Source organism: Balaenoptera acutorostrata, chromosome 2, assembly GCF_949987535.1.
Source record: "Balaenoptera acutorostrata chromosome 2, mBalAcu1.1, whole genome shotgun sequence".
Taxonomy (NCBI): domain Eukaryota; kingdom Metazoa; phylum Chordata; class Mammalia; order Artiodactyla; family Balaenopteridae; genus Balaenoptera; species Balaenoptera acutorostrata.
Window position 1 is genome coordinate 159,228,274 of NC_080065.1, and position 15,288 is coordinate 159,243,561.

General features: G+C 48.2%; 1 protein-coding gene across 1 annotated transcript in view; it reads left to right on the top strand.

The window, feature by feature from the left end:
• Window positions 1–15,202, top strand: part of NSG2 (neuronal vesicle trafficking associated 2) — a 59,368-nt gene extending 44,166 nt beyond the window's left edge. The window contains exons 4-5 of the mRNA XM_007190322.2: window positions 11,281–11,391; window positions 14,926–15,202. Coding sequence (XP_007190384.1) covers window positions 11,281–11,391; window positions 14,926–15,117 — 303 coding nt within the window. The 3' untranslated portion in view covers window positions 15,118–15,202. The remainder of the gene's footprint in view (window positions 1–11,280; window positions 11,392–14,925) is intronic.
• The last annotated feature ends 86 nt before the right edge of the window (window positions 15,203–15,288 follow it).

Sequence of the window (15,288 nt, forward strand, 5' to 3'; positions counted from 1 at the left end):
TGAGGGTCCTAGATCAGCACCCTGGCTTGGCAGACAGTGGGAGGGTTTTTTTTTTTGTTTTGTTTTGTTTTTTAAATTTATTTATTTATTTATGGCTGTGTTGGGTCTTGGTTTCTGTGTGAGGGCTTTCTCCAGCTGCGGCAAGCGGGGGCCACTCTTCATCGCGGTGCGCAGGCCTCTCACTATCGCGGCCTCTCTCGTTGCGGAGCACAGGCTCCAGACGCGCAGGCTCAGTAATTGTGGCTCACGGGGCCCAGTTGCTCCGCGGCATGTGGGATCTTCCCAGACCAGGGCTTGAACCCATGTCCCCTGCATTGGCAGGCAGATTCTCAACCACCGCGCCACCAGGGAAGCCCCAGTGGGAGGGTTTTTGTTTTTCTCCTCTCTCTTCCTAACTCCTGGGGTTTCATGTCTGCGGTGACACATCCTCCTAGAATAAGTTTACAGTACACATCGCCTTGCTTCATTGCACTATTGCAAGCAAACGCAGCAGCAGGACTGAGGAATATTTATCCGAAAGTCTGTTAAGGTAGTGTTTAGGACTGAGGGCTTCAGAATCAGATATTCCAGAGTTCCAGTCAGGCTCTGCTACTTCAATAACCACGTGAGCTCAGACAAGTTATTCTGTGCCTTAGTGTGCACGGGGGTGGGGGGGACTGTAAAATGGGGGTAATACTTAGGCTTATAGGGCTATCATGAGGATTAAAGGAGATATTACATGCAAAGCACTTGACACTGTACCAGTGCACTATTACAGTCAATAAGTGACTGCTATTAGTGGTTAAACCCAGGGGCCAGGACAACACTGGATAACTTACAGACATCATCTCATTTAATCACCACACCAATCTTGTGGGGTGGGATTTTTTTTTTTTTTTTTTTCCTCAGTTGGAGCGGGTAGGTTCTGAGGCTTTGCATTCTTTTTTTTTTTTTTTTTTTTTTTTTTTAAAACGTTCCCTTTATATTTATTTTATTTATTTTTGGCTGTGTTGGGTCTTCGTTTCTGTGCGAGGGCTTTCTCTAGTTGTGGCAAGTGGGGGCCACTCTTCATTGCGGTGCGCGGGCCTCTCACTATCGCGGCCTCTCCTGCTGTGGAGCACAGGCTCCAGACGCGCAGGCTCAGTAGTTCTGGCTCACGGACCCAGTTGCTCCGTGGCATGTGGGATCCTCCCAGACCAGGGCTTGAACCTGTGTCCCCTGCATTGGCAGGCAGATTCTCAACCACTGCGCCACCAGGGAAGCCCGGGGTGGGATTTTTGTTTCCATTTAACAGAAGAGGAAACGGGAGCTCAGAGAGGTGAAGCATCTTGCTGAAGGTCACACAGCTCATCAGAGGCAGAAGCAGAATGGGAACCTTGTAAGGGATGGGGCCACAGCTACTGCAGAGAACTGCATGGACGTTGACTAGAATGAAGGTCTAGTTCACCCAGCCATCAGAGAAAAGCTTCCCGTCTTTTAGGGCATAGCAGGCAGACAAGGAGATTGCTTCAGGGGCAAAACTAATCATTTCCCAGCATCATACAGACTACTTCAGATGACCCAATGCAATGATTTTATCCAGTTACCCTGTCAGGTGTGGAACAGTTAAAAGGGGCCCTAAAATTCACTCTTGGTAGTGTTTTGTGCCAAAAATGAAGAAAGAGGTGTGGGGGTAGGGAATAGGGGATGTACGTTCTGCTCTGTGCCAGGTCATGAGCTGGGACCACAGAGGCAAACACACAATAGAATGGATAGTTGTGATACAGGGGGCTGAGTGCTAAGTGGTGAAGGGAAAAAAAGTGTGGTGAGAACACACATTGGCAAGGGAAGGCTTCCCAGAGGAGGTGAGATGTTGTGAGTTGGGCTTTGAAGCATGACTAGGAGTTCTCCAAGGAAAAAAGGGCTGAAAAGGTATACAAGAGAAATACATGTTGAGAAATGGCAGTCTTCCTCAGTGGTTGGAGCCTTTGAAGTACCTGCTGAGAAGCATGGCAGATGATATGGAGAGACGGAGGAGTGCACATCTATAGCACATATGCCAGACACTGTGGGAAAGCACCCTGGGGCTGCCACAGCCAATGACCACACACTGGATTAATGCAACAGAAATTCATCCTTTCACAGTTCTGAAGATCAGAAATTCAAAATCAAGGTGTTGGCAAGGCCATGCTCCCTCTGAAGGCTAGAGAAGGATCTATGCTTGCCTCTTCTAGCTTCTGGTAGCTCCAGGTGTCCCTTGGCTTGTGGCTGCATCACTCCAATCTCTGCCTCCCTATTCACATGCCCTTCTCTTCTCTCTGTGTGTTTGTCTCCCTCTGTGTGTTTCACGTAACGGGACTTGTCCTTGGATTTAGGACTCACCTGCACAATCCAGGGATGATTTCATCTCAAGAACCTTAGCTTAATTACATCTACACAGACCTCTTTTCCAAATAAGATCATATTTACAGGTTCTGGTGATTAAGACGTGGACATATCTTTTGAGAGGCCACCATTCAACGCACTATAGGGCTTCCCATCCATTATCTGATTTAATCCTCAGAACTCTGAGGGGCAGATACTGCTATTACTCCCCTTTGCAGAAGTGGACACTTGTCGAAACAGTTAAAGGTAAACTTTACGAGAGCAGGAACCTCACTGTGTTCCTCAGCACTGTACGCCTGGTGTGTAGAACTATCTCTGGCACATGTAAGTGCTTAATATTTAGTGAATAAATGCCTTACGAGAAGTATAGCATAGGCTACGAGCCCAGGCCATACTTTAGAGAGTTAGACTCCTGACTGTATTACTTAATTAGCTGTGTGACCTTGAGAAAATTATGTAACCTCTCTGTGCCTTAGCCTAAAAAGTGAAAATGTACCATCTCATAGGGCTGTTGTAAGAATAAATCCATGTGAATGGATAAAGAAGATGTGGCACACGTATACAATGGAATATTACTCAGCCATAAAAAGAAATGAAATTGAGTTATTTGTAGTGAGGTGGATGGACCTAGAGTCTGTCATACAGAGTGAAGTAAGTCAGAAAGAGAAAAACAAATACCGTGTGCTAACACATATATATGGAATCTAAAAAAAAAAAAATGGTCATGAAGAACCTAGGGGCAGGACAGGAATAAAGACGCAGACCTATTAGAGAATGGACTTGAGGACACGGGGAGGGGGAAGGGTAAACTGGGACGAAGTGAGAGAGTGGCATGGACATATATACACTACCAAATGTAAAATAGATAGCTAGTGGGAAGCAGCCGCATAGCACAGGGAGATCAGCTCGGTGCTTTGTGACCACCTAGAGGGGTGGGATAGGGAGGGTGGGAGGGAGATGTAAGAGGGAGGAGATATGGGGATATATGTATATGTATGCTGATTCACTTTGTTATAAAGCAGGAACTAACACACCATTGTAAAGCAATTATACTCCAATTAAGATGTTAAAAAAAGAGAATAAATCCACGTCCAGTGCTGAGAAGAGTGCCTGGCACACAAGCAGTGCTTAGTAAGTGGAAGTGTGTCGTATTATTCCACACTGCCTCCCAGGAGGGGAGGCATACAGGTGGTGGTTAATTAGAGTGCTCTGGGAAGAGTGTCTCAGGAGCAGTGAGCAGACAGGGCAGTGGCTAGATACCACCTGAAGACTTTGGGGAAGAGAAGAAACTTGACCTGGGTCTGGGATGAGCGGGAGCTTGATGGCCTTGGGAGGGGAAGCTGGCGTTCCGGGCAGAGGCGCCAGCAGGTGCCGGAGCTCAGAGGTGGGGGAATGAGGGTGCAGTCAGGCAGCGGGGGGAGGGGTTGGGGCCGAAGAGGCAAATCGAGTTTCCATCAGGAAGGGCCTTGTCTGCTCTGTAAGGAGTTCAGACTTGACCCTGTAGGTGTGACGGCTCATTCACCAGGGAAGCAGCATGCTCAGGTTGGCTCGTTAGAAAGTCTAGGCTGGTCTAGAAGCCGGGAGGCTGGAGGCCAGGGGAGCAGCAGGGAGACTGCTGCATGCAGGGGTGAGGTGATGGTGGTCCTACCCAGGGAAGTTATGATGAAGATGGTGGAGAGAAATGAGCAAACCACACCAGAGGCAGAAGCTCCGGGAACTGGTGGCTGACTGGGGTGGGGCTGGGGAGAGAAGTGGGAGGGATGGCAGGGTTGGCTGCAGGAGGGCAAGCTCCAGAGGCGAGTGGGCAGAGCTGCTTCCCACCACAGCTGAGGGGAAGACAGCAGGCTGGTTCTGGCATGGTGAGTTCAAGGTGCCCTTGAAGTACCTCGAAGCATTGTTCATACTTATCTTTTACTACATGTGGGACCCAAAGCAAGTCACCTAACCTCTCAGAGCCTCAGTTTCTCCATCAGCAAATTGGGGTTAAGAATTCTACTTTCTTCATATGATGGTGGTGATACTAGTATACAGTAAGCTCCCAATAACTCTTACCATCTTTTGTTACTGTGACTACCACTACTGCTGCTATTATCACTATATGGAGGTGTGGCTCACAGGGCGGTCACGATGACTGCCATTTCAGTACACCTTCTGCAGAGCCCCTGGCTGCACACTCTGTTTTCAGTTCTTCCTCTGTTCTCTCCCTGACCTATGCTCAAAAGCTGGAGGAGAGATCTTGGGCAGGTCTTAGCTGATTCTAACCCAAACCCTGAGTTTTTTCAAGGTTAAGGTACTTTATTTTGAGCATGTGTATGGGTGGGTGGTGGAAGGGGTTGAGACTAAGAGCTGGAGAATTACAGATGTTTCAGTGCCCCACCCCCTCCCACGTGATGTGGTTTGGACCAGGTTGAGTGTCTGCGTGTGTGTATGTGGGGAGAAGGGGTGTGCATGTGTGTGTGTGCATGGGTGTGTGTGCATGTGTATATGGGTGTGTTCATCCTCCAGGTCTTAAGTCAATTCAGCATTTCAGTTCAGGAAATGTTTACGGGTCCCCCCCTCCATGGGAGTCATGGTGCTGGGTACAGAGGAAAGGATGAGATTGCTGGTTGCCCAATGCATTCCCAGCAGAGGGAGGGTTCAGAGGTATGAGGAGGTAAGGACGACATGGTGGGTTCCATCAGGGCAGCCCAAGCAGGCCCCAGGTACAGAGCAGGGCAGGATCAGGTGTTCAGGAAAGGGGTCCCAGGGCTGGACCAGGAGGTTGATGAGGAAGGACACAGTAGTGGGGATGGTGTGTTCCAGGGCTGGGCAAGGCACGGATAAGCATGACAGCAGGAGCCCTCAGCAGCCTGGGGGTGGGGGGTGGCTGGAGGGGAAACTGTGAGCCAGGGAGCGGTGGCCTAAGAGGCTGGAGGGTGGCAGAGAGAGGCCAGGCTGAGCAGGACATTACCTGGAAAGCACTGGATGGAAGCTGGAGGAAGCTCCTCTCCTGGGCAGGACAGGGGTGATCTCAGTCTCCAAAGGCCTATAGAGCCTCAGCTCAGCACTCTTTCCCCCGTGCCCCTCCTCCCATCTCAGTCAGACCGCTTCTTCCAGGTCCACTGAGACCCTGAGCTCCTCTTCTTTTTAGGGGTTTGGGGCTGCGCCTCAGTCTAGGTGGCTCTGGCCCAGGGTCTTCTTGTGTGGGGCTGCTTCTCCCACCCCTGCCCACCATATCCGAGGCTCTCCTCCTATTCGCTGTTCCAGATCCTGCTCAGGTCTTGTTTTGAAGTTATTTATTTGGTGATTTGCTAGTTCGGCGTCTGACCCTCCCCCTGCCGTAAGCTCCCGATTGCTGTGTGGCAGCATCTGGCTCACAGAGGGCCCCTTAATAAACATGTGCTGAGTGAATGAAGGGAAGAGCAGGGAGACGGGGAGCAGGGAGGACCAAATCTCTAAGGAAACACTCAAATCAGCATCGAGAACTTGTTTATTTCTAATCCCAGGCTGTTACATTCAGGAGGTAAAGCCAAGGGCTTTAGAATGTTTCCAAGCAACGAGGTTATATAAACTGAGTCAAGCAATATTGATGCGCTGCTGGCTTTCACATTCAGAGGTGCTCTATGAGGGAAGCGGGGACTGCCCTCCCGGGTCCTCTCAGGCTCCCCTGCCACACCGGGAGCTTTGCTGCAGGGACCAAGCGCTAGGACCTCTGACTTCCAAGAATCTAATCCGTCGGAAAGGGAGAGGCCAGCTTCAGGATGCCCCACGGAGACCCGCCTTCAGGAAAAATCTCACCCTGGAACCAATCAGAAACCTCGGTCTCCCCATCCCACCCCAGCCAATAGCCAACACAGACTCGGTCATTAAGAATAGAAATCCAGACCCAGCTCAAACTTCCTCCTTCCTCCCGGGAGTCAGCCCCTTCCTCCTTCCTTTTCATATCACTCTGCTCACCCCCCAGGCCTTCTCAAGCCCTTCCACCCCTACAGCCCCAGGTCTGGCCTATTTAGGGCATATGTCCTGGTGTATCAGCCTCCCTGCCTCCAGCGTTGCCCCTGCAAACCTGCTTCCATGTCCACCTCCCTCCTCCCTGCCCCCACCATACCATCTTTCCAAAACGTGATTCTAATCCTGTCATCCCCCTGCTTAAAACCTTTAGGGGCTCTCTGCCACCCTGGATATAAAGCCCAAGTTTTAGCTTGGTCCTTCCTTATCTATTCTCTTCCTACCTACCCATTGCCCCAGGCCTGTCTCTCCCTCACTTGCATCCTCCGGACCAGCCATGACAAACCATATGATGTTTCCAGAACAGCCCCAGCTTCTGCACTGTGGCAGGTGTGACTTCCCCGCTCAGAACCTTCTTCCTCCCCTATCTTGGCATTCTTCCCTGAAGTCACTTCCGGAGTCACCTCCCACAGGAGGCCTTCCCTGATCTCCCCACCCGCAGGCTGGTTAGGTCCAGCAGCCCTCTGGGCTGATGTCCTCACTCATGGTGCCACCCTTGTGTTACAAGTGCCTGTGTCCTCCTGCCCACCTTTCCCCCGCCCTGTGGGCTGTGAAGCCTTGAGGGAGGGCTTGTGCCCGATTCACAGCCCTGAACTCTCTGACCTCCACAGGCCCTTAAGGAATGACCGACCTCTAGTTGTTGCAGAAGTTACCAAGATTCAGGGCGGGCAGGCAGACCTATCTTTGCCTAAAACGGCCTCCCATCACCCTCGTTCTGGGGCTATGGAACACGTGGCAGAAGTTAGCCTTGCTCGGAAGGATGCCCTGGGGTGGGCTGCACCCCTGGCGTCCCAGTCAGCATCAGACCTTGACCCTGATGGTCATATAGGCCACCCTGCCTGGGGTCTGTGTCCCGCACTCTTCTCGATACTTGCCTGCACACAGCAACTGCCTTGGGATTCTGATGTAATTGGTCTGAGACGGAGCCAGAGCATCAGGATCGCTTAAAACCCTGCCCAGGTGATTCTAAGCTCGAGAACCCTCATACATAGTCATACTGGAGTAGTGGTTCTCATGTCTGGTTGTACATTAAAATCACCTGGAGAATGTCCTGGACCCACCATCCCCGACCAGATAAATCAGAATCCATTGGGGTGGTGGCCATCTAGGCATCAGCACTGAATCCTTTAGGATCCTCCCTCTCTCTCTCCTCCCCTCCCTCTCTTTTCTTTTTTCAGAAACATTTGCTGTGCTCACCCCGTCAAGCCATAGGAGTGCTATGGTGAATCAGATCCTGCCCCTCCTAGGTGGGGGCTGTTAACTCAGGGCTGTTAGGAATGAAAGAGGTCCCTCCACACACACCAAAAAAAAAAAAAAAAAACCCACCATAAAGGGAACCTGTCTCACAGCCAGCCTGCTGGGCCCTGCTTCAGTTCCCAGCGCCATCACCAGCCTGCTGGGAACCAGGGGAAGCGTCCAGCCCTGCCTGGGAACGTCCACGCTGGAGTCTTGTCCTGCTTCCGAGTCAGTTAAGAGGCCTGGCTCTCTGCTCAGTCAGAGATTGGGGCTGTATGGAGTCATTTGGAGGGGGAGCTCTCTGCGGGTTCCCCCAGATCCTGCATCAGGTGGTGGCAGGGCGGGCTGCAGCTCTCGACTTTTCCTTTGCATGTTCAAGGTCTGCGACCATGGAGGCGACTGTGAGTGTGTCTGTCCCAGTCTTGGGGGCAGCTCTGATGAGGGGATGCTAGCAGGAGATTAAGGTCCATTTGACAAAGTCAGCCGGAACTCTGGGCATTTTTTAGAAAGTTGAGGTAAAATTCACATAACATAAAGTTGAGAACGTAGAGTGAAAAATCCAGTGGCATTTAGTACATTCACAATGTGGTGCAACTATCACCTCGATCTAGTTCCAAAATGTTTTCATTACCCCAAAAGGAAACTCTATCCCCATTAGCAGTCATTCCCTATTCCCCGCATCCCAGCCCCTGACAACCACCGGTCTGCACTCTGTCTCTATGGATTTACCTATTCTGGATATTTTGTACAAATGGAATCATACAGTATGTGGCCTTTCATTTAGCATGTTTTCGAGGTCCATCCACATTTGTACGAGAACTTCATTCCTTTTTATTGCTGAATAATATTCTATTGTACAGATAGACCACAATTCGTTTATCCATTCATCAGTTGATTATGTTTGGGCTATTTCTACCTTTTGGCTATTGGGAAAACTGGGCATTTAAAATTCTTTACATCTATACTCCAAACACCTGCTGACTGGGTGTTCTTAGGTCCTCAGCAATGAACAGTGGTCTTGGGTGGCTCTTGTCCCTGTACTAATCAAATACTATCTTTGGAGGTTCTAAGGGGGGTATGCGTCTTTGGGAGCACCTCTTGTTCCAAATTCTGGCCTCTGACATCTCCATCTCTCTCCACATCTTGCTGGGTGACTCCAGTCTGACCTCTGTACCATCTCACCCCATGTTGTCACCACCCTAATCCTGGGGAGGAGACTGATGGCTGAGCAACAGGCTGCAGCTGAGGGTTTGGGATGTGAATGGAGAGGGTGGACAGCACATTGTGTGGACAGTAGTCTAGAACTGAATTTTATGTGTCACCCTGTAAAAGGAAAAAACACTTTTTCTCTATACTCTCACTTCTGACACCAAATGTGTGGGTTTTTTTCCATACCATGCACTTTTCCAATTCTTGGTGGAGGTTGCCTGGATTTCCTACAACTTAACTCAACTCTGACATTAACTGTCCTGAGTCAGCACAGACCCCACAGGTCGAGGGCTCAGTCCCACAAGACTGCCTCCACTTCAGATGCCAGTCACAAATCTCAGGTTGACATCTGAACTTCTGACTGACTGACTATAAACTGGGGGCTCCTGCAACCTCCTCCACAGGTTCAATGATTTGCTGGAATGGCTCACAGAACTCAGGAGAGCACTTTACTTACTATTACTGGTTCATTATGAAGGATGATAAAGGATACACATGGACAGCCAGGAGAGGAGATACATGGGGTGAGGTCTGGAAGGGTTCTGAGCACAGGAGTTTCTGTCCCAGTGGAGTTTGGGGTACACCACCCTCAGGGGCATGGATGTGTTCTTGTTCACCAACCTGGAAGCTTTCTGAGCCCCTTCGATTAGGGTTTTCTGGAGGCTTCATGATTCGTTAAAGCATTGGCCATGGGTGGTTAACTTCATCTCCAACCCCTCTTCCCTCCCTGGAGGTCGGGGAGGCGGTTAAGTTACAACCCTCCAATCAATGGTGAGTTCCTCTGGCAACCAGCCCCCATCCTTAGGGGCTTTCCAAAAGTCACCTCATAACATAATATAACATAACATTAACAGGTGTAGTTGAAAGAGGGTTGTTATGAATAATAAAAGCTGCTCCTTTCACCTTTACGGATCGGAGTTATTTCAGGAACTGGGCACAAAAACCAAATATTACAACAGAAGATGCTGCTACCCTGCTCTTATCACTTAGGAAATTACAAGTGTTTTAGCTCTGTGCCAGGAACCGGGAACAAGACCAAATAGATATATTTCTTACATCACAATAGCACATCGTGCTAAAACTTCATACACACACACATGCACAGGAACTTCTCATGGACATTGTCTGCCCATAGGCTTCAGATGGACGTCTCCCACATCCATCTTCTTTTCCTTCTCAAATTCCTTCCATCCAGTATTTACAGCTGCTAACAAATGACTCCGTTTGGAGTAATGTAGAATCTCATCTCCTCCTGTCCTTGTAAACCATGTCCTGAGGTGGGAAGGAGATGGGATAGGGACGCCCACCCCCCCCCAAAAGTTGATTTTATTTTTCTTCTGAATCCCAATAAGCCTTCTCTCCATGATAGGAATTCTACCATATTTCTAGGCCAACTAACTCAAAAGCCCACCAGCTTTAAAAATAACATGATAAATGTCTGCTTATAACACTAGGTGCCCAGCATCATGCGGGTTACCCTACCACTTTGTACACAGGCGGTGGGATGGGGCCAGTGCAAACCTGGAGGTGCCTCTGAAATTAGCCACTTAGCCCTTTCTGGTAAATCCTGATGGTGACTTCAGTTTGTTTGGTGTTGTATTTTTTTTAAAGCTTACTTGTTGATAATGGTTAGGAGCTGGGTTTTCACTCTGAGCAATTTGGAGACCATTAGATGCTTCTGAGCAGAGAAGGGACATGCCTTGACTTCAAGTCTGAATGGACTTCTCGGGTTGCTGTGTGTGAATACATGTAGGGGTCGAGGAGGCCCCTAGTTAGAAGACAGTTTCAGTATTGCAGGTGAGAGGTGATGATGGCTTTGGCCACAAAAGAGATGATTTAGGGGGTCAGAAGTGATTGGATAATGGGTGTGTTGGAAGGCAGAAATGATAGCTTCTGCTGGTAGCTAGGACGTAGAATGTGAGAAAAAGAGAGTCAGAGATGACTTCAGACTTTTTGGCCTGAGTGACTGCAAAAGTGGGGTTGACATTGCCTGAGATGGATAAAAATGCGGGGTGTGGAGCAGGTTTGGAATGGGAGGGGAGCAGGGGTTTGGTTTGAGAATGCACTTCAGGTGAGTCCTGGACTTCCAAGTGGAGGTGGACTAAGCATTGATGTCTGAGACTGGAATCCAGCAGTGGCAGGGAGGGCGGTGATGGAAGGCAGGAGCACCATACGTGAGGGCTTAATGATCATCCCCCTGCCCCCCAGAATTAACAGGAAAAGTAAATGGGGAGGGGGTGGAAATCACACACTGGGCCAAGCCGGAGCTTCCGAGAGTTTCTGGAAGAAGGGGACACCGAGGCCCAAAGACTGCAGATGGTTTGCTCAGGCTCACGCTCCAAGCTGGTGACAGAGCTGAGACAGAGCTGGTTCTTTGGGCCCTTGGCCACCCCCTACTCTTTCTAACATACCAGGCTGCCTATCGGCTCTGGGTTTCGAAGGCTGCACCCTGTGGACTGAAGGCAGGCAAGCTGAGGCTGGGGGATTCTGTTTTGTTTTCTCCAGGTCACCATCCTCGTCAGCCTGGCCCTAGCTTTCCTCGCCTGCATTGTGTTCCTGGTGGTTTACAAAGCCTTCACCTATGACCACAGCTGCCCAGAAGGATTTGTCTATAAGGTAAGGGGCTTCTGGCAGGGGAGTGGCCCAGGTGACTGTCAGCTTCAATTAAAGGGTTTATCAATGTCTTCTTTTCACTGACATTTAAATTCTGGTATGGCAACCTCCCTATAGACTGTTTAAAATACAATATGTGTCCGAAGAAAATGAAAACACTAATTTGAAAAGATACATGCACCCCAATGTCCATAGTAGCATTATTTACAATAGCCAAGATATGGAAGCAACCTAAGTGTCCATCAGTGATGTATGGATAAGGAAGATGTGGTACATATATACAATGGAATAGTATTCAGCCACAAAAAGAATGAAAATTTGCCATTTGCAGCAACATGGATGGACTTAGAGGGTATTATGCTACGTGAAATAAGTCAGACAGAGAAAGACAAATACTGTATGATATCACTTGCATGTGGAATCTAAAAAATATATCAAACTAGTAAATATAACATAAAAGGAACAGACTCACAGATATAGAGAACAAACTAGTGGTTACCAGTGCAGAGAGGGAAGTAGGGAGGGGCAAGAGAGGCGTAGGGGATTTAAAAGTACAAACTACTATGTGTAAAATAAGTAAGTTGTAATGATATATTGTACAGCACAGGGAATATAGCCAATATTTTATACTAACTATAAATGTAGAAATTGTGACTCATGAAATTATACACCTGACACTTATAAAATATGGTAAATCAACTATACCTCAATAAAAAAGAAAACTTTATGCACTCAATAAAGGCGTTGAAATATGTTAAAAAGTTAGTATAAAGAAATGTATAAGTAACACCAAAACAAAACTGATGGTGGCAATCTAAAATTATTTTCTAAAAAGTTGTATATTCACAATCAATTTTGATATGAAATAAAAAATTACAAGAAAAAAAAAGTCATATATGCCTGGCAAGGAGTTTTCAGGCTTGCATGAAGGACTTGGTCTCAAGTAGGCAGTAGAGGGCCTCCTCCCAGATGGCCCTCGCTTCGGACTGCCCATCTGCATCTGGGAGAGCTCACTCCTGCTCCGAATAGACTGTTCCGTCTCCAGAGCGCTCCGCCTAGGTGTGAGTCTTCCTGGTTGGATGGCTGGTTTCTTATCCCTGCAGAGACGTGAAGACAGGGAGCAGAGCTTCTGAGGTGGCCTCCCCCAGTCCTGCAGCTGGGCCTTTTCTCCATCACCTTCACTCTGATCGTGTTCCTTCCCTTGAAAAACTGAACTGGCTGCATGAGCCCCGGGCATCCCCTCGCCCCTCTGAGCCTCAGGTTTCTCGCCTGCAATGGGCGTCAATAATGTCTGCCCACAGGATTTTGGAGAAAATTTACGTAAAATCGGTCAGCAAAGGGCCTGCTGGAGAATGGGCTCTCGACAATTGTTAGTGGTAGTAACATTTCAGAGCTGAAACGAATATTTATAAATTACCATTTACTGAGTACCCATTATATGTCACCCCCTTCCTAGACATTTTCATAAGCAGTATCTCAGTTGAGCTCTCCACCCATTCTGAAAAATAGGTTTTATTGCCCCCATTTTACATCTGAGGAAATGGAGATTAAGAGCGTTTTGTTATGAGTTTTCTAAGACATCACAGATGTTATGTTTCAAAGTGAGGGAGTCAAATGGGGACTGTTCTGTCTTAAAAACACACGTCCTTCGGTTCTGCTACATGACTTCCTAAGATGACATTTTTAGTTGTTAGAAGCTGACGTTCTGAAAGATTGGCAACAACTGTCAATAGGAGACAGTGGAATAAACTATGATGTATCCGCACAATGGAATTTCAAACAACTGTGAAAATGAGTGGGCGGGAGGGGAGCTCCAGACATGGACACAGAATACCCTCCAGGATAATAGTGAAGAAAAAAAGGTGCTACGTTTGAGTGAGAAAAGGGGAGGTCAGGGAGATTTACTTCTATTTTCAGAAAGAAATTCTGGACGGATAAATTAAAAACACTAAGAAAAATGGTGACTCAGGTGAGCAGGGAGGGAACAGAAAGAATAGGCATGGGAGCAAGGCTTCTCTGGATGTTTCTTGCTATACATTCGTCCTTGATGTGTATCAATGTTTGATGTATTTGTAAAAATAAATAAATAAAAAATAATTCCTGAAATTAGAAACAAGCTAAAATCTAACTGTATATCAAGTTGGGAACATAAACTTACCAAGAAAATAAATATTCCAAATGACTGTAGAATGCAGTATATTGACTGTACACCCTCAGTGGAATATATTCTAAGGACACAGAGAGCTGCAGAGAAATCCCATAGTTCCTTCAGTAATCTAACTATTACTCATAATATTGTGGTTGTTTTGTGACCATTTGATATGTATTGTAAGATCATGCAAATATTTAATTATATTAATGTTGTCAGGAACCAAGGCTTTTGGTATGAGAGAAAAGAGTTACAACTATCCAATCAAGGGAACGAAATGCACAGCGATTGGCTGCAGGCAATGGCCCAGAGAAGCAGTTAGGGGATGGGAGAAGCAGCCAGGTAAAGAGCTGCCAACAGTGTCCACTGTAACCCCACAGTCAGTAAGCAGAGGATGTTGACCTTGAATTAGTATCAGCATCAGCTTCCTCCCTCCCTCTCTCTCCCTTTTTCTTTCTTTCTTTCTTTTCTTTCTCTCTCTCTTTCTCCCTTCCATCCTTCCTTCTTTCTCTTTCTTTCCCTTCCTTCCTTCCTTTCTTCCTTCCTTCCTTTCTTTCTTTCTTCCTTCCTTCCTTCCTTCCTTCCTTCCTTTCTTTCTTTCTTTCCTTCCTTCCTTCTTTCTTTCTTTCTTTCTTTCTTTCTTTCTTTCTTTCTTTCTTTCTTTCTTCCTTCCTTCCTTCCTTCCTCTCTCTCTCTCCCTCCCTCCCTCCATCTCTCCCTCTCCCTCCCTCCCTCCCTCCTTCCTTCCTTCCTTCCTCTCTCTCTCCCTCCATCCCTCCCCCTCTCTCTCTCTTCCTTCCTTCCTTTCTTTCTTTCTTTCTTCTTTATTTTTATTGAGGTGTGATTGGCATATAACATTATATTAGTTTCAGGTGTACAACATAATGATTCAATATTTGTATATATTGCAGAATAATCACCACTCTACGTCTAGTTAACATCTATCACCCTGTAGAGTTGCAAATTTTTTTCTTGTGATGAGAACTTTTAAGATCTACTCTATTAGCAACTTTCAAAAATGCAACTTTCAGTATTATTAATTACAGTCACCACGCTATGCATTACATTCCCAGGACTTATTTATTTTATAACTGGAAATTTGTACCTTTTGACCACCTTCACCCATTTCTCCTACCCCCTCTCCACCTCTGGGAACCTGCAACCTAGCATCAGGTTAGTTTCTTCTGGCTTCAAGTAGGTGGCAGCTTTGATGATGGTGATGACGCTGGGGAAAGCCTGATGAGGGCCAGGCGCAGGCCAGGTACCATCCCCTGCCCTCTGGCTGAGAGCCTGGCGTGCCTGTGGCCCCCAGGTGGGGGGGCCGTGTTGCAGGGTGGGTTGGAAGGAGTCCGCTGAGCTACCCCTGACTCTGTCTCTCTCTTCCCCAGCACAAGCGCTGTATCCCGGCCTCCCTGGATGCTTATTACTCATCCCAGGACCCCAGTTCCAGAAGCCGCTTCTACACGGTCATCAGCCACTACAGCGTGGCCAAGCAGAGCACTGCCCGGGCCATCGGGCCGTGGCTGTCGGCAGCCGCCGTCATCCACGAGCCCAAGCCGCCCAAGACCCAGGGCCATTAGAGGCCCACCCCCAGCCAGAATCGGGGGCGGAGAGGGGGACCCCCGTGGGCTAAGCCAAGCTCCAGTTACAAGACAACGCTGAACTCCCGGGATATGGGGGCGGGGGTGGGGCCGGGGGTGGGTGGGTGGGATCTCACCGAAAATCTCCTGCACTGGAGCTGTCTGAATCAA